We start from the raw sequence: 21,913 nt of genomic DNA on the forward strand, positions 1-21,913 counted from the left end.
CGGGAGGCGGAGCTTGCAGTGAGCCGAGATTGAGCCACTGCACTCCAGTCTGGGGGACAGAGCGAGACTCCACCTCAAAAAATAAATAAATAAATAAAAATAAAATAATAATAATAATAAAATTACAATATCCTATTACTTAAGATGGGATAAAGGTGAATTTGATCAGGTATGATAAGGTTGGGGCTCCCAAGAGGGACCAAGGTCAACAAGCGTGAAAAAATGGCATGACTTGGCCCTTAGTTGGTTTGCCCTAATATTTGTAGAATGTATGGATGGATGGGCATACGAATGGATAGAAGGATGGACATTCTGGGCCACAGGCTGGAGTGCAGTGGCACAATCTCGGTTCACGGCAACCTCTGCCTCCCAGGTTTAAGAGATTCTCCTGCCTCAGCCTCCCGAGTAGCTGGGACTACAGGAGAATGCCACCATGTGTGGCTAATTTTTTGTATTTTTAGTAGAGACAGTGCTTCACTGTGTTAGCCAGGATGGTGTTGATCTCCTGACCTTGTGATCCGCCAGCCTCGGCCTCCCAAAGTGCTGGGATTACAGTTGTGAGCTACGGCGCCCGGCCATGGGCCTCCTGTTTTGAGACCAGACTTCTTTCCTGGACTGAATTCATCTCAGGGGCTGTCCCTCAGCCTTGCGTGGGCAGCTCTGATCCACCTCCAGATCTTTCTGCTGAATCACGTCAAGAGTTAGATTAGGATACTGACTTTCCCCACCTCCACCCCCACCCCTAAAAGCCCCAGGGCCGCATACACAAATAGATTCACATCCTCTCCTCACTACTTTCTTTGCCAAGATCTCAGGCTATAGCACTTTAGAGCTTTCCAAAAGCTTCCCGTTACACCCTAATCCCAGAATGACCTCTAACTCACCTCACCTTTGCATAACTCAGAGGAAATATTCAACCACAATCATAATAATATTCAGCCAGTGCTTGCTTTGGGCTCAGTGCTAAATCCTTCTCAGGAATTATCTTTTCATTTAAAAAGGTCATCTTAGGTGGTCTGAGGCCTGCAGACCTAGGAGGGTATGCATCTTAACAATTAAATCCCTGCCTTAACCAGCTGGCAAATCGTCATTTGGAGGTTTGTTCAGATTTACGTATACTGATTTAAAACATGAAACTAGACGCATGTCTGGACTAACACCGCCATCTGTGGGGTGGGGGTGGGAACAAGTGCGGAAGCCTGTGATGCAACAGCTGCAAGAAATCTGCTTGGGCCGGGTGTGAGGGGCCCATGCCTGTAATCCCAGCACTCTGGGAGGCCGAGGCGGGTGAATCACGAGGTGAGGAGATCGAGACCAACCCCGTCTCTACTAAAAATACAAAAAATTAGTCGGCGTGGTGGCAGGCACCTGTAGTCCCAGCTACTTGTGAGGCTGAGGCAGGAGAACGGCGTGAACCCGGGAGACGGAGCTTGCAGTTAACCGAGATCATGCCACTACACTCCAGCCTAGGCGACAGAGCGAGACTCTGTTTCAAAATAATAATAATAATAATATAATAATAATAATAATTATATTATTATTCAAAAAAATCTCAAGGGCTGGGTGCAATGGTTCATGCCAGCAATCCCAGCACTTTTGGGAGGCGGATGGATTACTTGAGCTTAGGAGTTCAAGACCAGTTTGGGCAACATGGTGAAACCTGATTTCTACTAATAATACAAAAATTAGTCAGGCATGGTGGGACATGCCTGTAATCCCAGCTACTGGGGGGTCTGAAGCACAAGAATCACTTGAACCCAGGAGGTAGAGACTGCAGTGCGCCGAGATCGTGCCACTGCACTCCAGCCTGGCTGACAGAGTGCAACTCTGTCTCAGAAACAAACAAGAAAAAGATTTTAAAAAAGAAATCTCGCCGGGCGCGGTGGCTCAAGCCTGTAATCCCAGCACTTTGGGAGGCCGAGACGGGCAGATCACGAGGTCAGGAGATCGAGACCATCCTGGCTAACACGGTGAAACCCCGTCTCTACTAAAAATACAAAAACTAGCCGGGCGAGGTGGCGGCGCCTGTAGTCCCAGCTACTCGGGAGGCTGAGGCAGGAGAATGGCGTAAACCCAGGAGGTGGAGCTTGCAGTGAGCTGAGATCTGGCCACTGCACTCCAGTCCGGGCGACAGAGCGAGACTCCGCCTCAAAAAAAAAAAAAAAAAAAAAAAACTCACCAGGTGCGGTGGTTCACATCTGTAATCCCAGCACTTTGGGAGGCTGAGGCGGGCAGATCACCTGAAGTCGAGAGTTGCTGACCAGCCTGATCAACATGGAGAAACCCCTGTCTCTACTAAAAAAACACAAAATTAGCCAGGCGTGGTGGCGCATGCTTGTAATCCCAGCTACTCAGGAGGTTGAGGCAGGAGAATCGCTTGAACCTGGGAGGCAGAGGTTGCAGTGAGCCAAGATTGCGCCATTGCACTCCAGCCTGAGCAACAAGAGCAAAACTCTGTCTCATAAATAAATAAATAAATAGTAGAAAGGGTGACTCCAAAGCCTGTGTCTTTCTACTACCATAGAGAGAAGGGAGAACAAGACACCGGGAGATCCTTTTTTTTTTTTTTTGAGACAAAGTCTTGCTCTGTTGCCCAGACTGAAGTGCAGTGGTGCCATCTTGGCTCACTGCAACCTCTGCCTCCTGGGTTCAAGCAATTCTCCTGCCTCAGCCTCTCAAGTAGCTGGGATTACAGGTGTAGGCCACCATGCCCAGCTAATTTTTGTATTTTTAGTAGAGATGGGGTTTTGCCATGTTGTCCAGGCTGGTCTTGAACTCCTGACCTCTGGTGATCCACTGGCCTCAGCCTCACAAAGTGCTGGGATTACATGTGTGAGCCACCGTGCCCGGCCAGGAGGTCCTTTTTGACATTGGTTCCATCTCATCTTCTGCCATGGCCCTGTGCTCACTGCCTATTCATAGAGCCCCACAGACCCACTGTGCCCCCACCATTAAAGTCTTCTGTCCTGTAGACTCCTAATTGCTGTCAGCTTTTAAACATGAACTCAGCTAAGAGACTAGACCATTGGCCTGGGAGGAAAGAAAAAGAGAAAGCAAATTGGGCAACTGCTATGTGCTGAGCAGCCCAATCACTGCGCCTAGCAGGGATCTCCCATACCTCCTCTCATTAATGACCACAAAGACCCCCTAAATCTCCCAGCTTATGCCCAGGCTGGTCTTCAACTCCTGAGCTCAAGCGATTCGCCCACCTCAGCCTCACAAAGTGGTAGGATTATAGGCGTGCCCGGCCACCACAATCAATTTTAGAATATTTTAATCACCCCTAAAATAAACCCATACCCGTTAGCGGTCACTCATTTCCCCCAACCTTGCCTGGCCCCTAGTAACCATTAATCTAATTTTTATTTCGATGAATTTGCCTATTCTGGATATTTCATATAAATGGAATCATCCAGTATGCGATCTTTTGCGTCTGGCTTCTTTCATTCAGCATGATTTTTGTTTTGTTTTTTTGTTTTGTTTTGTTTTTGAGATGGAGTCTCACTCTGTTGCCCAGGCTGGAGTGCAGTGGTGTGATCTCTGCTCACTACAACCCCTGCCTCCCAGGTTCAAGGGATCCTCCTGCCTTAGCCTTCTAAGTAGCTGGGACTACAGGCATGCGCCACCACACCCAGATAATTTATATATTTTTGGTAGAGATGGGGTTTCACCATGTGGATCAGGCTGGTCTCAAACTCCTGACCTCAGGTGATCTGCCAGCCTCAGCCTCCCAAAGGGCTGGGATTATAGGCGTGAGCCACCGCACCCAGCCTCTATGTTGTCCTTTTTATTATTACTGTTGCTATCCTAGTGTGTGTGTAGTGGTATCTTATTGTGGTGTTGATTTGCATGCCTTTAGTAAATATGATATTGAGCATCTTTTTGTTTATTGGCCATTTGTGTATCTTCTTTGGAGAAATGTCTATTCAAATCCTTCACCAATGTAAAAATTGAGTTATTTGCCTTTCTTGATTGTTAAGATTTATATATTCTAGATATGATCTCATCCGGTTTATGATCACACATATTTTCTTCCATTCTGTGTCTTTCACTTGCTTGATGGTGTCCACAGAAGCACAAGTCTTACATTTTGATCTACCACTTATTAACTGTAAGACGTGAGCAGGCCAGATGTGGTGGCTCACACCTGTAATCCCAGCACTTTGGGAGGCTAAAGTGGGAGGATGGCTTGAGCTTAAGAGCTCCAGGCTAGAGAGAGTCATGATTGCACCACTGCACTCCAGCCTGGATGACAGAAAGGGACCTGGTCTCTAAAAGATTTTGAATAAATTGCCCTGCTTCTCTGAGCATTTCTCACCTGTAAAGTGAGCATCATGATGTCTTGTAGGTATAGGATAAAACTATAATGAGGTGACAAACACAAAGCCCAGATCACAGAGCTTGGGTAGGCTCAGGTAGAATCTATACTCAGCCGAGAATCTCATGGGAGGAAGGGAATGTCTCTGAGGCTGCAGGTCATGGGTAATCCACAGGCCTCCCCATGCCTCTTTCCCCCATTATTTCCACTGTTATGTGTTTATTGGCTCTGTCTGAATCTACTCCTAATTTCCTGATTGCTGCTTCTTCAGTGCCCAGCACAGTGCCACACCCATAGACAATGTACATCAAATATATGATGGATGAATGAATGAATGAAAAGGAAATGAAATCTCCCACCCAAGGTTGCACTCCAGCCTGGACAACAGAGCAAGACCCTAGCTCAAAAATATCTATATATTTTTAAAGAAACGAAAAAAATTAGCCAGGTGCGGTGGTAAGCAGCTGTAGTCCCAGCTACTCAGGAGGCTGAGGCAGGAGGATTGCTTGAGCCCAAGAGTTCAAGCTGCAGTGAGCTATGATCAGGCCACTGCACTCCAGCTTGGGCAACAGAGCAAGACCCCGTCTCTAAAATTGGAAAAAAAAAAAAAAAAAAATCCAGGTGCTGTGGCTCACTCCTGTAATCCCAGCACTTTGGGACGCTAAAGCAGGTGGATCGCCTGAGCTCAGGAGTTTGAGACCAGCCTGGCCAACATGGTGAAACCCCCTCTATACTAAAAATACAAAAAAAAAAGCCAGGTGTGGTGGCAGGTGGCTGTAGTCCCAGCTACTCAGGAGGCTGAGGCGGGAGAATCGCTTGAACCAGGGAGGCAGAGGTTGCAGTGAGCCGAGATCACACCACTGCACTCCAGCCTGGGCAACAGAGTGAGACTGTCTCAAAAAAAAAAAAAAAAAAAAAAATTAAAAAATTGTTAACACTTGTCCCCACGGCAGGAAACTGAGATATTGGAGGTGGGTATGGGAAGGCTTACTTTTCAGTACACATCCTGGTATATTTTGTACCATGTGCATGTAATCGGTAAAAATTTAATTAATTTTAGTCTTCCTAATAGTGTTTGAGAACTAAAAGAGGTGACAATTTAATGTAGTGTGACAGGAATGCTAAAATGAGTTGTTCCAAAGATCAACTTTGCCTCTGTCTGACCTTTCCCACTACAATAAACTCCAAGGTCTCAGTTCTTTTGATCTAGGAGATTTGGGTTGTATTGTGCAAGGCTTGACATAATGGGACTACTAGGCTTGGGGATTCTTTTATGAGAATTTCACTAAGAAAACAATAGTTTTAGTCTAAATCCCTTCATAGTTGGAAGCATAATGTTCCTGAACCCCCTCTGCTCCCAGATATAGACAAATATTTCTTCTTCCAAAGCAGTAAAGAGGTCTAGATGAGCTGCTGGCCATTTGGGGGTGAGGGAGGCATTTGAGGGCACTAGGCCTGGTCAAGGCATAATAGGGGTATTCCCAGGAGCTACTAAAGGCTGGCTGACTGATGGGGATCCTTCAGGGCTGAGACCAGGTGGCGAACCCGCCGCTGCTGTTGCAGCCAATAGAGCATCTCCACTTTGTCACTCTTCATCTTGTCCAGGTAGCGCCGCCCCTTGAAGATCACTGGCTCGCCAAAGATTAACTCAATCTCCTCCAGGAGAGAAGCCAAAGAAGACTCCATTAAGTTGAGCTTCCTGTGGAGATGGCTTCGGATCTGATCCTCCTCCAGGAAGTGACTGGAGCTCAAGTTGGTCTTTTTGAAGAAGCGGTTGGGGTTGGAAGCTTGTCCCTCAAACCACTCTAGTCTCGCCAGCAATGCCTCCCGCAGCTGGATGGGCTTCAGAGCTCGCTCCCAGGCATTCACCAATGAAGGCAGCTGTCTCAGGCGGGCTTTGGAACTGTATTTAATGACCATGTCCACCTGGTCCTTGTTGGGGACCTCAAGCACAGACCACAGTTGTTCCAGACGCTTCTGCAGGCTCAGGATTTTGTGAGATTCTCCCAGGTGGGCGGTCTTCCCAGCTCCTAGCCTGTGCTCTAGCACGGTGTTCCAATCCCACTCTCCTGGCACAAAGTCTGGTTCTTCATCTTCCAGCAATGGGGGAGGGTGCTGAATCTCCAGGGACTCTCTGACAGGAGCCACAATCTCCACAGGAACCTCTTCTTCATGCATTTGAAAGATGACATGAAGGAAATCTGTTTCATGGTTGGTGAGGTACTTGAAGTAGTCATCCACAGACAAGGTGGTTTTCCACGAGTTCATCAAGGAGGCCTTGTTTGACCACTTCTCCCAGCTTTTGGTAGCTTGGGGTGATGGGAGGGAGGGCATCATCTCAGTATTGGACTGTAAAGTGTTTGCTCTCTGGGAGTAAAGTCCAACCAGCTCAGGGTTGATAATTTGAGACTGTTTTTCTTGACGTAGAAAGGCTGAGGACAGGAAGGTCGACCAGTCTTTATCTGCTGCAGGCTCAACTAGGGGCCCTTGATCGAAATGTAAGTGGTCAGAAGAGACATGGCTCATCAACTCCTTGTAGACCTCCCTGGTAGTACTGCCAACAAAGTTATCAATATCCATTTTTTCAATGGCTTTGGGATCCAGTTCACCAGCCAGATGGTTATACAAGGCTCCGGCCCCCTCAATGTGGAAAGAGTCTAAGAAGTTTCTATCAGAGACCCGTACGGCAGCCGCCTGGACCACGACCTCATTTCTAAGCTTCAAAGTAATGGTCACTGGCTGTGGGTGAAGTGGAAAGTATTTGGGGGGCTGGGGGTCCCACTGCCCAGAGGTTTCTTCCTCCTGGAGGTTCCTCAACATCTTCTCCAGCTCCTCCAGGCGATGCCCTGCAGCTGGGTGACGGGTCACAACTCCAAGGAGAGGAGGCAGGCCTGAGTCCAGTGGTGGGTAGCGAGTCCCCTCCAACTTCATCTTCTTTATCAACTGCTTCAGATCCTCAGCCACGATGTGCCCAGTCAGCTCTGGTTTGCTCTCTCTAGCCAAGACCAGCGGGGTTAAGGGGCGAGATGAGAGTGGAGGAAGGCCCAACTCATCTGCTAGCCTCCAGCCCTCACGCAGGGAGGGCATGGATTGGCCTCTCCGGAGCTCAGAGTAGAAAGGCAAGGGGGAAGCCCTGCTGGTGGGGGCCACAGGATAGCTGCGCAGCGACACCATCTGTGAGGAACTGATGTCGATTTCTCTCTTTCCTATGGAGGGTGGCCAGTGGAGAGGCTTTTTCCTCTTCAACCGAGGGATGGACTTCAATTCCTTCACTGGATCCATCTTTCCTGGCTCATTGAGAAACTCTGGTGGACGGCTGAGTTGGATGAGGTAGTTCAGGTTGAGGTCAGAGCACTGCACTTGGGCGAAGCCAGTGCTGTGAGGCCAGGGGATAGGGCACAACTTGAATGTCCCAGAGGGGCAGACAGGGCGCAGCTTGTCCACACCTCCAGAGGTCTGCTCTGCCCTCAGCAGGGCCTGGAAGTCGGTGAGCAGGCCACGGTAGACGTCGGGACTAGTGAGGAAGAGTGTGCAGTCCCTGGCAAGGCTGGCGGCCAATCGGGTGAGCGTGGCTGATTCAGTGAAGACCCCTCTGGGGGTCGACATGGTCACCAACAGGTGCAAGTAGCGCAAGAAGAGCTGCTCACTGCTCAGCAGCACGTAGGCCTCGAGCCGCTTCCGCAGCTTGTGGTTGTTTTTGTGGCTCAGACTGAGTTCGGCGGGCGGCTCCCGCCAACTGCACTTCAGCTCGTCCAGGATGACCTTGATGAGACGTAGTCGAGCCTCAGGAGGCACTCGCGCTGCCATCCCGCTGCTGGAAAGCAGCTTGGCCACCTGGCTGCACAACGACGCCACCGTCAGCTTCGCGAGAGGGAAGGACTGTAGAATCCGGCCCTCCTGCGTGGGGCGCTTCTGAGGCTCTGGGGACGTCGCCCTAGTGGGGAAGAGCGACAGCGGACGCAGCAACCGGTGGTAAAACCACTGGAGCTCAGGTTCGTGCTTCGGAGGCTCCATCTTAGGGCCTGCGGCTGCCACCGTCCGCTAACAGAAAGCCGAGTGGTTACTAAGGCAACCGGGAGCCCGAGGGCCCGAGTGCGCCTGCGCGGCCGCCACCCGGCGGCTGACTGGGCAGGGCCTTGCGTGCGCACGCACTAGGAGGCGGAGTTAGGGGTGTCTTTTGAGGCTCAGCCAGGCGACGCTGCGCTGGTTGGCTCTCCTGCGTCCGAAGAGTTCCGCGTTTCGGGCGGGTGACTGGGTCCAGAATGGCTTCGGACTCGGGGAACCAGGGGACTCTCTGCACGGTGAGGGTTGAGGCTTCGTGTGGAGCCTCGCTGGGCAGAGAGCCTCGGCCCCTGGAGTGATCGTTACCTTGGGAAGAGGGGAAGGAGTGAGCACTTGGGTTGGGGCCTGGGGCCACGGGATGAAACTAGCATGCGAGGGTAGCAGGGGCCCTGCATGAGTGTTGGGGGGTGACTCCCATGGCCCTGGAATGGTCATGAGTGATCATAAAGAAGGTGCTTGAAGAGGGGTTACGTTGGGGCTTGTTCCCAGACCCTTGGGGTGGTCATAGGGTAGGTAGGTGGTGAAACAAAGTCATACCAACGCACTTCCCCAGCGATCATCGTTCGGTCCCTGCCGCCCTTGCAGTTGGAGTTCGCGGTGCAGATGACCTGTCAGAGCTGTGTGGACGCGGTGCGCAAGTCCCTGCAAGGGGTGGCAGGTAAGAACAGGGTAAACTTTTCTGCAGACAGTCCAGAGGCCTCTGGGAGAGACCAGGCGAATCTATTAGACGAACCCTACTCCCATTTTACAGATGCAGAAACTGAACCCCAGAGAGTGGAAGGAATGTTCTCAGAGTTACACACAGATCCTGGAGGCAGAGCCTAGAGTACAGCTGTCCAGCTTGCCCTGACAGGTTCTAACTGCTTGTCTTGCTGTGCTGAACCTCACGTGCCCCAGAGACTGAGGAGCTAGGCTGAAGGAGTTCTTTGGAAAACAGGCAGTTTTTGCTTGGGAAACAACATAATCTTGACAAAGCAAACAGCAGTGCTGGCCCTATACCATCCTGAGTAGCTTCTGGTTCTTAAAAGGCCAGCTGGTCTGGAGGTGACCTGGCACAATTAGAAAGATCTGAAAAGGTAGAGCCACCAGCATGGCTCTGGGAACTGGCTTCCTTTGATTCTGTTAAGTGTTCATCCAGGCCAGGCTCAGTGGCTCATACCTGTAATCCCAACACTTTGGGACGCCGAAGTGGGTGGATTGCTCAAGTCCAGGAGTTTGAGACCAGCCTGAGCAACATGGTGAAAACTCTTCTCTATAAAAAATACAAAAATTAGCTGGGCGTCATGGTGCACACCTGTAGTCCCAGCACTGGGGAGGCCGAGGCAGGAGGATCACTTGAGCCCAGGAGGTGGAGGCTGCAGTGAGTTGGATTGCGCCAGTGCACTCCAGGCTGGGTGACAGAGTGAGACCCTGTCTCAAAAAAAAAAAAAAAAAAAAAAAAAAAAAAGTCATTTGGTAGGTATGGACCAGACACTGGGGCTTTTTAGGGAGAAGAGTTCACATGGGTATCAGGCACATCCCCTACACTCAGGTGGAAATGAGCATGCAAGCGTTGCCTGGATGGCATTCACAGAATGCTTCATGGGAAGAGCAATCCTGAGAGGGAATGAGATGAGATGGCTTCTGAACCTGGGACCCTGGTAGTGGTGGACTTTTAAAGTGGTTAGGGGTGTGAGCTCTAGAGTTCAGACCCCCTCTTTGCCACTTAATGGCACTAAGACTTCATGCGTGTTACTTTTCGTGTTTCTGTTTCTTCCGTGTTAAATGGGGGATGATAATAGAAGCTACTCTGGAGGATTGTCCTGAAGAGTAACTGAGTTAATATAAAAAAAGCACTTAGAAAAGTCTGGCATGTAGTAACAGCCCAGTAAATCCTAGGGGATTATGAGAGGAAGGCCTTACAGGTGGTGATCTGGAGGGAAGGAGGCTGGAGGGGGCAATGTTGAAGCTGGGTTTGCTTAGACTATGTGTTTTGGGGTGGTGAGTGAGCCCTCCATTTGCTTGCCGGGAGAGCAGACAGTTGGCCTTTCTCTTGGACCCGGCTCAGTTTTCAGCCCTCAGCATGTTTCTTAGGCACCAGATAAAGACTTCTGGTGACTCTGTGTTTTCTGGTCCGGCTTGGCTTTCTCATGGGGCTCGGAAAGGAAGTTGTAGTTTTCTAGAATGCACACACACAGAGAAAGAGAGTTGCCATCTCAGGAGGCCTGGGGGAAGGCCTTCTTAAGAGGTAAACAGGAGGAGCACCCAGCCCAAGGCTCACCCCCTAGAATCTCTATCACTTGCCCTGGTGTTCTCTGTGGCCTTCTGTTTTCTCCCTCATTGGGCTCTGAGCCAACCAAGGGTGGGCCTGGCCACATTCCAAGGTCTGCCAGTCTTAAGGAGCAAACTGAATGGCTGCTTAGCTAAGGAACCAGCCTCCCTCTTGGTTCAGACTCAGTCAAGAATTCAGGAGGTGCATAGTGACAAGGAGCTTCCCACTTCAGGAGCAGAGAATCAGCTCTTCTCTGGAGACCCCTGGGTCTGGGAACTCTCCTATGCCGAAGCCTGTCATCAGGACATCTTATCTGCTGTGTGTTCAAAACATACTTAGGCCTCCACACTGCTGCAGTCCACCCCGCCTTTCCCTAGCCTGTGTAAGAACCTCATCCTTTGATGGGTTCCCCATTGCTTTTCTTGCCCCCTCTAATAGCTTTTGCACATAAAAGCCAGTGTGATATATATATATATATACATATACATACATATTTTTGAGACAGGGTCTTGTTCTGCTCTGTTGCTTGGGCTGGAGTGCAGTGGCACTGTCTCAGCTCACTGCAGCCTCCACTTCACGGTTCATTCGATTTTCCCACCTCAGCTTCCCGAGTAGTTGGGATTACAGATGTGCACCACCATGCCTGCCTAATTTTTGTACTTTTACTAAAGATGGAGTTTTGCCATGTTGGCAAGGCTGGTATCGAACTCCTGGCCTCATGTGATCCTGCCTCAACCTCCCAAAGTGCTGGGATTATAGGTGTGAGCCAGCACACCCGGCAGACAACTGACTTCGAGACCTGCCTGGTCAACCTGGTGAAACCCTGTCTCTACTAAAAATACTCAGAAAAATTAGTCAGACATGGGGGTGCATGTCAGTAGTCCTACCTACATGAGAAGCTAAGGCAGGAGAATTGCTTGAACCCAGGAGGCAGAGGTTGCAGTGAGCCAAGATCGTGCCACTGTGCTCCAGCCTAGGTGACAAAGCAAGGCTCCATCTCGAAAATAAAAAAATATATCATTCATGTATTATAAAAATCACCCATTTAGGCCAGGCGCAGTGGCTCATACCTGTAGTCCCAACAATTTGGGAGGCCAAGGTGGGTGGATCACTTGTGCTCAGGAGTTCGGGACCAGCCTCTGGGTAACATGGTGAAAGCTCGTCTCTACTAAAAATACAAAAAATTAGCCGGATGTGGTGGCGCATGTCTGTAGTGCCAGCTATTTTGGAGGCTGAGACAGAAGTATTGCCTGAACCCAGGAGGTGGAGATTGCAGTGAGCCGAGATTGTGCCATTACGCTCCAGCCTGGGTGACAGAGCGAGACTCTGTCTCAAAAAAAAAAAAAAAAAAAAAAATCACCCATTTAAAGGATACACTTCATCTGTTTGTAGTATTTTTAGAGTTGTGCAACCATCTCTCCACTGTCAGTTTTACATTTTTATCACTTCATAAAGAAATCCTAGGCCGGAGCCAGGCCTGATGGCTCATGCCCTGTAATCTCAATACTTTGGGAGACTGAGGCAGGCAGATGACCTGAGGTTAGGAGTTCAAGAGCTGCCTGGCCAACATAGTGAAACCCCGTGTCTATTAAAAGAAAAAAAATACAAAAAAATTAGCCGAACGTGGTGGTGGTGTATGCCTGTAGTACCAGCTACTCCAGAGGCTGAGGCAGGAGAATCACTTAAACCAGGGAGGTGGAGGTTTCAGTGAGCTGAGATTGTGCCACTGCACTCCAGCCTAGGTGACAGAGCGAGACTCCATCTCAAAAATATTAAAAAAAAAAAAAAAAAAAAATAGAGACAGAAAATAGATTGGTGGCAGGGGTGGGTGGCAGAATAGGAGGGTGATAGCTAAGGGATATAGGATTTCCTTTTATTTTATTTATTATTTATTTATTTATTTATTTATTTATTTATTTTGAGACGGTGTCTCACTCTGTCGCCCAGGCTGGAGTGCAGTGGCCGGATCTCAGCTCACTGCAAGCTCTGCCTCCCGGGTTCACGCCATTCTCCTGCCTCAGCCTCCCGAGTAGCTGGGACTACAGGCGCCCGCCACCTCACCCGGCTAGTTTTTCTTTTGTATTTTTTAGTAGAGACGGGGTTTCACCGTGTTAGCCAGGATGGTCTTGAACTCCTGACCTCGTGATCCGCCTGTCTCGGCCTCCCAAAGTGCTGGGATTACAGGCTTGAGCCACCGCGCCCGGCCTTATTTTATTTTATTTCAGAGACAGAGTCTCACTTTTTCACCCAGGCTGGAGTGCAGTGGTGCAATCTCGGCTTACTGCAACCTCTGCCTCCTGGGTTCAAGCAATTCTTGTGCCCTAGCCTCCCGAGTAGCTGGGACTACAGGTGCGCACCCCCATGTCTGGCAAATTTTTATATTTTTGGTAGAGACAGGGTTTCACCATGTTGGCCAGGTTGGTCTCAAACTCCTGACCTCAGGTGATCCACAGGCCTCGCCCTCCCAAAGTGCTGGGATTACAGGCGTAAGCCACCGCCCCCGGCCTATTTTGTTCCCTTTCTGTTGTTGTTGTTGTTTTTCCATGATGGAGTCTTGCTCTGTCACGCAGGCTGGAGTGCATTGGCGCGGTGGCTCATGACTGTAATCCTAGCACTTTGGGAGGCCGAGGTGGGTGGATCACCTGAGGCCAGGGGTTCGAGACCATCCTGGCCAACATGGTGAAACCCCATCTCTATTAAAAATACAATAATTAGCCGGGCATGGTGGTGCATGCTTGTAATCCCAGCTACTTGGGAGGCTGAGACGAGAATTGCTTGAATCTGGCAGGAGGAGGTTGCAGTGAGCCAAGATCCTGCCACTGCACTACAGTCTGAGCAACAGAGTGAGACTCTGTCTAAAAAACAAAAAAAAGAAATTTAAGCTATCTCCTACGGGAAAGATATTTTCTGTCTCTGTGGATTTGCCTATTCTAGACATCTCATGTACATGGCATTATATAATATATGTGGCTTTGTGACTGGCTTTCACATAGCATAATGTTTCAAGGTCCGTCCATGTTGTAGCATGCATCAGCACTTCGTTCCTGAATAGTATTTCATTGTATGGATACTACATTTTATCTGTTCCTTAGTTGATGGACATTTGGGTTATTTTTATCTTTTGGCTATTGTGAATAATGCTGCTATGGATAGCCCACTTTAAAAAAGAAAAAAATACCGCTTTAAAAAGAATTATGTATATTTCCAAAGTTATAAATAATGCCTGATGAGTATTAGGACTCACATAAATCCTGGGGGCAAGGTGGCATTATCCCAATTTGTATGAAAAGAAACAGACTCAGAAGTGAGGAGGCTTACTCAGGGTTACACAGTTACAAAGTAGCTTGCCTCTGGCCATGGGAAGTTTGGTGGAAATGGGGCTGGAGAATTGCTGTCTGTTTCTCTGTTTCCTGCTGCCAGCACTGGGTGCCAGCCTCTGTTGCCCTCTTCCCTCTCTCTCTTGCCAGGTGTCCAGGATTTGGAGGTGCACTTGGAGAATCAGATGGTCTTGGTACACACCACTCTGCCCAGCCAGGAGGTGCAGGCTCTCCTGGAAGGCACAGGGCGGCAGGCAGTACTCAAGGGCATGGGCAGCGACCAGTTGCGTGAGTGACCATTATGGCCTTGGCCCCTCTGGGAGGGAGGTGGCTCAGAGCTGGTACAAATCTAACCATAGGATTCTTGGGCTCTGGGTTGGCGTGGCTTTGAGGAAGGTGTGAAAATTATGTGAGACTCCCTGCCCTTTCCGAGCTGCTAAAGAGGTGTGCTGGGTGAGGTGGCAAGCCAACCCAACTATCTAATACCTTGCAGAGAATCTGGGGGCAGCAGTGGCCATCCTTGGGGGGCCTGGCACCGTGCAGGGGGTGGTGCGCTTCCTACAGCTGAGCCCTGAGCGCTGCCTCATCGAGGGAACTATTGATGGCCTGGAGCCTGGGTTGCATGGACTCCATGTCCATCAGTATGGGGACCTCACAAACAACTGCAACAGGTGAGTTGTCCGAAGTCTCCCCAGTAGCATCCTCAGCTACACATTTTCACACTTGCCCCTCACCAATACTCTGTGAGGCACATACACACAGGCACAACCTCCAGATGAGGAAACTGAGGCTCACGGAGGTTAAATGACTTGCCAAAGGTCCAGAGCAGGTAAAAGGTAGAGTTGGGATTTGAGTCAAGATCTGACTTTGGCTGGGCACAGTAGCTGACACCTGTAATCCTAGAACTTTGGGAGGCCGAGGTGGGCGGATCACCTGAGGTCAGGAGTTCAAGACCAGCCTGGCCAACATGGTGAAACCCCATCTCTACTAAAAATACAAAAAAAATTAGCCGAGCGCAGTGGCACGTGCCTGTAATCCCAGCTACTTGGGAGGCTGAAGCAGGAGAATCACTTGAACTCAGGAGGTGGAGGTTGTGGTGAGCTGAGATTGTACCACTGTTCTCCAGCTCAGGGGCGACAGGGCAAAACACTGTCTCAAGAAAAAAAAAAATTTGATGTTGAAGGTCCTGCTTGTAACCACCTTACTGCCTCTGAGATGGAAGGGGACTTCTGGACACAGGAAAGGAAGGGTCCCCATGCCATGGTGCTAGTTATGCTGTGATATAACTAGTTGTTTACTCATCTGTGACTCCCCTGAGCCAGAAGCTTATTGAGGACAGGACCCATGTCTGATTCTTCTCGGTGCCCTCTACCCAAAGCCTAGCACAGAGTAGGCCTGTTTGTTGAATGAATGAATGAAGCAAATATAGATAGGTGAGAGGGTAGAGCACCTGCTCTGTGAGCTGCTTTCCTGCCCACCTGTTTCCTTTCTTTCTTAGCTGTGGGGACCACTTTAACCCTGATGGAGCATCTCATGGGGGCCCCCAGGACTCTGACCGGGTAAGTGTCTGTCTGGTTTTGGGCTTGAGCTGAGAGAGAACCTAAAGTCTCAGAGGCAGGGCAGGCAACTCTTGGGATCTTAACAGTGTGATTCCTTTTTAGTGGAGTCTTTTCCTCTCACTTTGTTTTGCTGAGTTTGGAAACATTTGTTGACACTTTCTGTGATCAAAGACCAGGGGATACAATAGATTACAGCCCCAGTGCCTGACCCAAGGAGCTCACAGTCTCTGGCAGGGGATCACTGAATTCCATGGCTTCCAGGTAGTGAGATAATCGTTGCAGGAGCCTGCAAGAGGCCCTGGAGCCCAGAGTGAATCATTCATCTGCCTGAGGGGCAGGGGCAGTGGGAGGAAGTGAAATATGGAAGTTGAGGGTTTTACCTAAACTGAAAGGGCTGTCCCCGGTGCTCCCTAACACCCCTGGTCCTGGAGTTTCATTTTTCAGCAGAGAATCATTTCCCAATCTTCAGGGAATTGCGTGTTGCCTTAATGATTTTTTGCCTTATCTGAGTACTAGTTGTATTGTTAGTTACTCAATCATTTGATTTTTTTATTTTATTTTTTGAGATGGAGTTTTGTTCTTATTGCCCAAGCCAGAGTGCAATGGCATGGTCCCAGCTCACTGCAACCTCCGCCTCCCAAGTTCAAACAATTCTACTGCCTCAGCCTCCCTAGTAACTGGTACTCTAGGTACACACCACCACACCCGGCTAATTTTTGTATTTTTAGTAGAGATGGGGTTTCACCAGGTTGGTCAGGCAGTCTCAAACTCCTGACCTCAAGTGATCCGCCCACCTCAGCCTCCCAAAGTGCTGGAATTACAGGTGTGAGCCACTGTGCCCGGCTCTGACTGTGCCATTTTCTATCTTGATGGGTTTGCAACCTTATGCCATAAAGCAAATGAAACCATGCTATGTGCTTCTTAATGCATGTAACTGATTTTTGGACTTTTCACAGCTCTGTTACCTATCATGCTTTGCTTTTCTTCTGTTTATTTTCCTTTTCCTTCTTTATTTCCTTTTTTTTTTTCTTTTCTTTCTTTTCTTTTTTGAGATAGGATCTCACTCTGTTGCCCATGCTGGAGTGCAGTGGTGCGATCATGGCTCACTACAGCCTTGAACTCGTGGGCTTAAGCAGTCCTCCCACCTCACCTGATAGCTGGGACCACAAGCATGTACCACCATACCCAGCTAATTTTTTTTTTTTTTTTTTGTAGAAATAGGGTATTACTCAGTGAAACCCCGTCTCTACTAAAAAATACAAAAAATTAGTCGGGTGTAGTGGTGGGCACCTATAGTCCCAGCTGCTCGGGAGGCTGAGGCAGGAGAATGGCGTGAACCCGGGAGGCGGAGCTTGCAGTGAGCTGAGATGGTGCCACTGCACTCCAGCCTGGGTGACAGAGCAAGACTCCATCTCAAAAAAAAAATAGGGTGTTACTATATTCCTCAGGCTGGTCTCAAACTGCTGGGCTCAAGCAGTCCTCCCTCCTCAGCCTCCCAGTGTTAGGATTATGAGCATGAGCTAGCGTGCCTGGCCTCTGTCACATTTCTTTTTTTTTTCTTTTTCTTTTTTGTATTTTTAGTAGAAATGAGGTTTGGCCATGTTGGCCAGGCTGGACTTGAACTCGCAACCTCAAGTAATCTGCCTGCCTTGGCCTCCCAAAGTGCTGGGATTATAGGCGTGAGCCACTGTGCCCGACCACTCTGTCACATTTCTAATGGTCAAAAGTTTTTACTCCCTGTTCTGGGAAATTGGAGAGGCATTTCTATAGAGTCCATTGCACAGTGCCATGCTTATGCTCAGTGATTAGTAATCTGCTGCTGTTGCTGCAAATCAAATGACTCCAAAGTTAGGAGTTTAAAACAACAAACATATACTGTCTCTGGGGCAGGAATTTGTGTGTGACTTAGCTGGGTGCCTGCAGCTCAGGGTCTCTCTCGGGGCTGCAGTCATCTTAGGGCCCCACGTGGGGAGAATCTGCTTCCAGGTTTGCTCATGTTGCTGTTGGCAGGCCCCAGGTCCTCTGGCTGTTGGCCAGAGACATCAGTTCTTTGCCACGTGGGTCTCTCCCTAGGGCAGCTCATAACACGGCAGTTGGCTTCCCTCAGAGTGAATGAGCGGGAGAGAGATTGAGATTGGGAGAGGGCGTCCAAGACTCAAGCCACATTCTTTTGTAACCTAATCTTAGAAGTGACACTAGGTCCAGCCCACGCCCAAGGGAGGTGCAAAGCCCTGGAGGCATAGAATGGCAGGGAGTGTTTCTGAAGGGCAGGAGACTGCCTTGTGACCTGTGTTTTCTTCCTGGGCCCCAGGTGGGGCAGGGAATCAGAAGGAGCTGGCATCAGAAGCTATACCTCACCCAACCCCTTAACTTAGACAAGGAAGAACTGAGCAGGAGTTGAGCAGCCAAGGCCACAGTGACTGGCAAGTTGCTGTTGGGTTTTAGCATCTGCTTTTCCCAGATGGAAGAGAATTTCATGTAGGAATTTGCATCCCAGCCTGGTTGTCCCTTGCACATCTCCTAACTGATCTCTAAGCTCCCTTCTGTTCTCACCTGCTCTAGTCCTTACTTTTCATAGACTGCACTAGTAGGATTGTTCTGAAGCCTGGAGTAACCAGGCCATGCCCCTGCCTGAAACTTGTCTTGGCTCCCAGTGCCTGAGAGTACAAGCTGGGCCTAGCTTCTTGGTGTGGACATTCAATGCCCCACTCCCCCGGCCTGTTGCCCCTGCCTGTGTGCTGAGGAAACAGCCTGGAAAGGCTGCCTTTCCCTGAACTCCTCCTGCTGGGTCATGCCTCCAGCCATGCTGTCCAGGCTGCCCCCTGCCTTGAGGCTGCTCCTCAAGCTGGGCACAGTGGCTCATGCCTGCAATCCCAGAACTTTGGGAGGCTGAGGCGGATGGGTTACTTGAGGTCAGGAGTTTGAGACCAGCCTGACCAACATGGTGAAACTCTGTCTCTATTAAAAATACAAAAGCTGAGCCTGGCATGGTGGCTTACGCCTGTAATCCCAGCACTTTGGGAAGCTGAGGCGGGCAGATCACGAGGTCACGAGATCGAGACCATCCTGGTTAACACAGTGAAACCCTGTCTCTACTAAAAATACAAAAAATTAGCTGGGCGTGGTGGCGTGCACCTGTAGTCCCAGCTACTCGGGAGGCTGAGGCAGGAGAATGGCGTGAACCCGGGAGGCAGAGCTTGCAGTGAGCCAAGGTCACACCACTGCAGTCCAGCCTGGGTGACAGAGTGAGACTCCATCTCAAAAGAAAAAGAAACAAAAACAAAACAAAACAAAATTAGCCAGGCATGGTGGCGTGCATCTGTAGTCTCACCTACTCGGGAGGCTGAGACAGGAGAATCACTTGAACCTGGGAGGTAGAAGGTTGCAGTGAGCCCAGATTGTACCACTGCACTCCAGCCTGGACAATACAGCCAGACTTTGTCTCAAAAAATTAATTAATTAATTAATTAAAAGACATACACAAACCAGCCAGGCCTAGTGGTGCATGCCTGTAATCCCAGTTACTCGGGAGGCTGAGGCAGGAGAATTGCTTGAACCCGGGAAGCACAGATTGCTATGAGCCGAGATCACACTGTTGTATTCCAACCTGGGCGTCACAGTTAGACTTCATAGCAAAACAAAACAAAAACAAACAAACAAGCAAAAAAAAAAAAAAACCACTCTTCAGGGCTCTGTATCACCTCCCCCTCCTTGATCTTTCTGCTATTCAAGTCCCCAGCGCAGGGCATAACGAAAAGTGCCAGGTGCAAGCAGCAGATGTCCCTCTGGAAAATGAGATAAAGCAGAACTGGCGCTTCTTCCTGCCCATCAGTTGGTGGCACAGTGAGATGCCTGGTTACTCAGCAGCAAGGTCATGGGAGCCCACCCGCACTGGCACAGGCACTTGTTTCTGCCCAAAATGTCAGGTTGGGGACAATTTATTTGCACAGATGTGGGTTTCTGAGGCTCACTAGTAAGGCCTTGTCACCCCAAAACACACCAACTGTTGTATTCACCCTGTGTGTCATGACCCCTAATCTGTTCTGTGTCTGGGTCCCCACCATGTTCTGAGTTCCTGGAGGATGGTGACCTGCATACTGCCCGCCATGCCTGGTACAGTGTGTCTGACCTAGGAGGTGCTCATGGGTGTGTTATGGCATTTTTTCTTACCTTCAAAGCAGAAGGAGGGCAGAGCCAGCTTCTAGGGGCTGGGACAGGCTCTTTGCCCCTTGCGTTTCCTTCTGTTCCTGGAATCTGGGAGTCAGGGAAATGACATTGGCTGCCTATGATGGTCAGGGAAGCCAAGCTTGGCCAACTTAAGCCTATGGGAATTGAAGACAGCCAAGGGCTCACAGAGCCATCAGGAGGCTGCAGAACTGGGCTAACTGGAGGCTGAGAAGCAGTACTGGGCAATGGCCTCACTGGAAAAACAGTCTGGTCTAACAGGAATGACTGCACAGGCAGGGGAAACTTCTACCGGCTCTTTTCAGCCCACTGTCATCCTGCCCAGGATTTCAGCTCCAGGGAGGGAGTGTTCAGATGGTGCAGGACTTCCTGGACCACTTTCCACTTCCAGAGAGGGCCAAGAGGACCTTGCCTGCCCAGTCCTTGGGGAGCTCAGATCCTACCAGACTGGTACCCATAGCAGGAAATGGGTACTTTGGGGAAGCAGTAAGAGGCATCGGAATCAGGAAGTCAGAAGATAGCAGATTGGCACCATGTGGCACACATCCCCTGTACACACACTGGGTCTCATTCCAGCACCGCGGAGACCTGGGCAACGTCCATGCTGATGCTGACGGCTGCGCCATCTTCAGAATGGAGGATGAGAAGCTGAAGGTAAGGTGGAAAAGAAGGCGGGCACCCTTCCTAACAGGGTCCATCGTCTGAGGCTGTCGTCTCTCCTCAAAGGTGTGGGATGTGATTGGCCGCAGCCTGATTATTGATGAGGGAGAAGATGACCTGGGCCGGGGAGGCCATCCCTTATCCAAGATCACAGGGAACTCTGGGCAGAGGTGAGTGGTGTGGGCCCCTGCAGGAGGCTGTGCTCTGCGGATGGTGCATGAGGAACCCAGGGGTGGGGACCTAAACAAGCACCCACCCTGACCACACATTCTTCTGCAGGTTGGCCTGCGGCATCATCGCGAGTTCCGCTGGCCTCTTCCAGAACCCCAAGCAGATCTGCTCTTGCGATGGCCTCACTATCTGGGAGGAGCGAGGCCGGCCCATCGCTGGCAAGGGCCGAAAGGAGTCAGCCCAGCCCCCTGCCCACCTTTGAGCAGGACCTTACCTTGGCTCTGTTGCTGTCCTCCGGGGCGAGCACTTTCCTCTTCCAGAGGGGGCCAGAGGGACCTTGCCTGCCCAGTCTTTGGAGAGCTCAGTACAGGGCAGGAGCTGCTGCGGTGTTCCCTTGGCAAATGAGTTTTATTTTCATTTGGGATTTGGTGTTTTGTGCTTGTCTCTGTGCCCCTTATGGGCTTGGTGAACATAGCTCTGCCTCTGCCCTTTGTATCAGGGCCACCCCTTAGCATTGGAGCTAAAGAAACCTGAATTGAAACCCACACACACACTGAAGTCCCCATCTTCCTCCTTGGAGCCATAATGAAGAGCCACCACAGTCAAATTTCTGTTTGTGGCCTGTCCCCTCCCCTCACTATGGCTGATTGGAACCAGAATGAACATCTGACCGGTGGTGGCCCATGCTTTCCCTGAGAAATCAGCAGATCAGCTTTAGTTTCTTCCTGTGGTTGGACCCATAACCTGGGAATATGGGAAGTTTTGGTGGCCCTCTTCTCCCTGCCTTACTGGCAGAGCACCAGAAAAAGCCAGTCAGCTAAGAAGGAAGAATGAGGCAGGGAGAACCTAAGAGTTGCTGGAGAATCCCAGTTACTCTGGAGTCCCCTCTCTGAGCCTTTCCTGAGGCCAGCTGCCTCCTGCCTGAGATTGAACAGGCACGATTGAAAGGCTCTCTGAGCCTTTCCTAAGGCCAGCTGCCTCCTGCTCCTGAATCCTCCTAATGCATCCCCCTGTTAAGATAATCTGGTTTGAGGCCAGGCACGGTAGCTCATACCTGTAATCCCAGCACTTCGGAAGGCCAAGGTGGGAGGATCTCTTGAGCCCAGGAGTTTGAGACCAGCCGGGGCAACAGAGTAAGGCCCCGTCTCTACAAAAAGTTTTTTTAATTAGCTGGGTATGATGGTGCATGCTTGTGGTCCCAGCTACTTGGGAGGCTGAGGTGGGAGGATCACTTGAGCCTGGGAGGTCGAGGCTGCAGTGAACCGTGATCACACCACTGCATTCCAGTCTGGGCAACAGAGCAAGACTCCATCTCAAAAAAAAAAAAAAAAAAAAAAAAAAAAAACTCTGACTTTATTTCTTTTAGTCATAAGTAAAAACTATTAATTAA

General features: G+C 50.0%; 2 protein-coding genes across 2 annotated transcripts; one reads left to right on the forward strand and one right to left on the reverse strand.

The window, feature by feature from the left end:
- Positions 1–5,525: 5,525 nt before the first annotated feature.
- CCDC87 (coiled-coil domain containing 87) lies at positions 5,526–8,396 on the reverse strand. Its single transcript, XM_010366408.1, has one exon. It carries the CDS (start codon positions 8,330–8,332, stop codon positions 5,810–5,812), a length of 2,523 nt encoding a protein of 840 aa, XP_010364710.1. The 5' UTR covers positions 8,333–8,396; the 3' UTR covers positions 5,526–5,809.
- A 76-nt stretch (positions 8,397–8,472) lies between these two features.
- Positions 8,473–20,947, forward strand: CCS (copper chaperone for superoxide dismutase). The gene is made up of 8 exons (XM_010366407.2): positions 8,473–8,619; positions 8,966–9,038; positions 14,099–14,236; positions 14,442–14,619; positions 15,447–15,507; positions 20,269–20,346; positions 20,419–20,522; positions 20,632–20,947. Exons 1-8 carry the CDS (start codon positions 8,581–8,583, stop codon positions 20,783–20,785), a joined length of 825 nt encoding a protein of 274 aa, XP_010364709.1. The 5' UTR covers positions 8,473–8,580; the 3' UTR covers positions 20,786–20,947.
- The last annotated feature ends 966 nt before the right edge of the window (positions 20,948–21,913 follow it).

The sequence above is a fragment of the Rhinopithecus roxellana genome, chromosome 15 (assembly GCF_007565055.1).
Source record: "Rhinopithecus roxellana isolate Shanxi Qingling chromosome 15, ASM756505v1, whole genome shotgun sequence".
Taxonomy (NCBI): domain Eukaryota; kingdom Metazoa; phylum Chordata; class Mammalia; order Primates; family Cercopithecidae; genus Rhinopithecus; species Rhinopithecus roxellana.

Bases quoted from the DNA above. Each gene is read 5' to 3' on its own strand.
- CCS (XM_010366407.2), top strand. From the start codon at position 8,581: ATGGCTTCGGACTCGGGGAACCAGGGGACTCTCTGCACG. The intron at 9,039-14,098 runs GTAAGAACAGGG...CTCTCTTGCCAG, and splicing joins GTCCCTGCAAGGGGTGGCAG to GTGTCCAGGATTTGGAGGTG. The intron at 14,237-14,441 runs GTGAGTGACCAT...AATACCTTGCAG, and splicing joins CATGGGCAGCGACCAGTTGC to AGAATCTGGGGGCAGCAGTG.
- CCDC87 (XM_010366408.1), bottom strand. From the start codon at position 8,332: ATGGAGCCTCCGAAGCACGAACCTGAGCTCCAGTGGTTTTACCACCGG.